The sequence below is a fragment of the Buceros rhinoceros genome, unplaced genomic scaffold (assembly GCF_000710305.1).
Source record: "Buceros rhinoceros silvestris isolate BGI_N320 unplaced genomic scaffold, ASM71030v1 scaffold20701, whole genome shotgun sequence".
NCBI classification, from domain to species: Eukaryota; Metazoa; Chordata; class Aves; order Bucerotiformes; family Bucerotidae; genus Buceros; species Buceros rhinoceros.
This window is the reverse complement of record NW_010395197.1, coordinates 15,613-16,745: the sequence shown is the minus strand read 5'-3', so window position 1 is coordinate 16,745 and position 1,133 is coordinate 15,613. Positions and strand designations below refer to the sequence as shown.

The following is a 1,133-nucleotide window of genomic DNA, read 5'->3' as shown; positions in this document are numbered from 1 at the left end:
CCACAAAGAAAAGCCCCCCCCCCCGCCTTTTTTCATTCCTCTTTCTCCCATTCTCCTCTTACCACTGACCTAGACTGTGCTTTTGCCAACAAAGGTTGGACTAGATGATCCTTGAGGTCCCTTCCATTCTATGATTTTATCATTATGATTTTATGATCTGGCCAAACCAAGCTCAAGTTTAAACCTGTTCCGCTCATGTTTCTGACCTGCCTGTCTTCCAGAGCCCCCACGAAGTCTTTCCCATCTTTGTCGCATCAAGGTACGAAGCCTGGTTGGCAGAAACCGCATTAAACTTCTCGACACCTTGCCTCTCCCAGACAGACTGATACGATACTTACAGTACGATTACTCGCAGTGACCCCAGGCACGTCAGACACGCAGCAACTTCCCAGCCTGACACTCAGTGTCATCAGCATCGTGAGGACACACATCGTGCAAGGTGGGGAGGAAAAGCTGCTGGCTTGGTCAAGCGCCCTCCAACGACTAATCTAAGAGAAATATGCTTTTGAAGCATGAGTGAGAAGAAAATGGAGGACACAGAGTGCTAAACATAGGACTATTCTGAGGTTTTCCAAGAGAAAACACATATTATTCACCTCATATCTCGGTGCAAAGAACAAGAAATGAAAGCCAACACTGAGTTGTGCTGAAGAAAATATCAGCGAGGAATTCAAAGGTACCCTGGGTCTGTGGTGGATTTTAGCATCCTTGTTGTAATCACAATTCAGAAATTGAAAAGAGACAATGTATTTAGGAAAATGATCATATTTCCTTCACTGACAGAGATTTTTATTTCAGTTTCTGTTCTACTGTTTGGATTTCTGCTAAGTGTGCTGGTTGCTAATTCTCTGATACTTTGACACCATCTTGCTAACACTTTCAGTTTCATTTTTTTGGACCTTTCTTACAGAGTAGAATACTTGATTTCTGAACATTCAAATCTCAGAACTTTTTAATAGACTAAAATGCAGAACTGTTGATTCCTTTAAAAGTCAAGGAAAGGTTTCTTGAAGAAGGGTATAAGAATTGTATTTGCACACAGTGAATACAGTTCATTTTCTATTACATTTGCAATAAGAAGTAGGTGAAATTCTACTTGACAGAATTTCCTGGACTGGGGATTTGAAAGTAAC

At 41.3% G+C, this 1,133-nt stretch overlaps 1 protein-coding gene across 1 annotated transcript in view; it reads left to right on the top strand.

The window, feature by feature from the left end:
• The window catches only part of ASB2 (ankyrin repeat and SOCS box containing 2), a gene marked incomplete at its 5' end in the record, with an annotated part of 16,583 nt that extends 16,225 nt beyond the window's left edge, over nt 1–358 (top strand). Inside the window, one exon of the mRNA XM_010145481.1 lies at nt 222–358. Coding sequence (XP_010143783.1) covers nt 222–358 — 137 coding nt within the window. The remainder of the gene's footprint in view (nt 1–221) is intronic.
• Between the last annotated feature and the right edge of the window lie 775 nt (nt 359–1,133).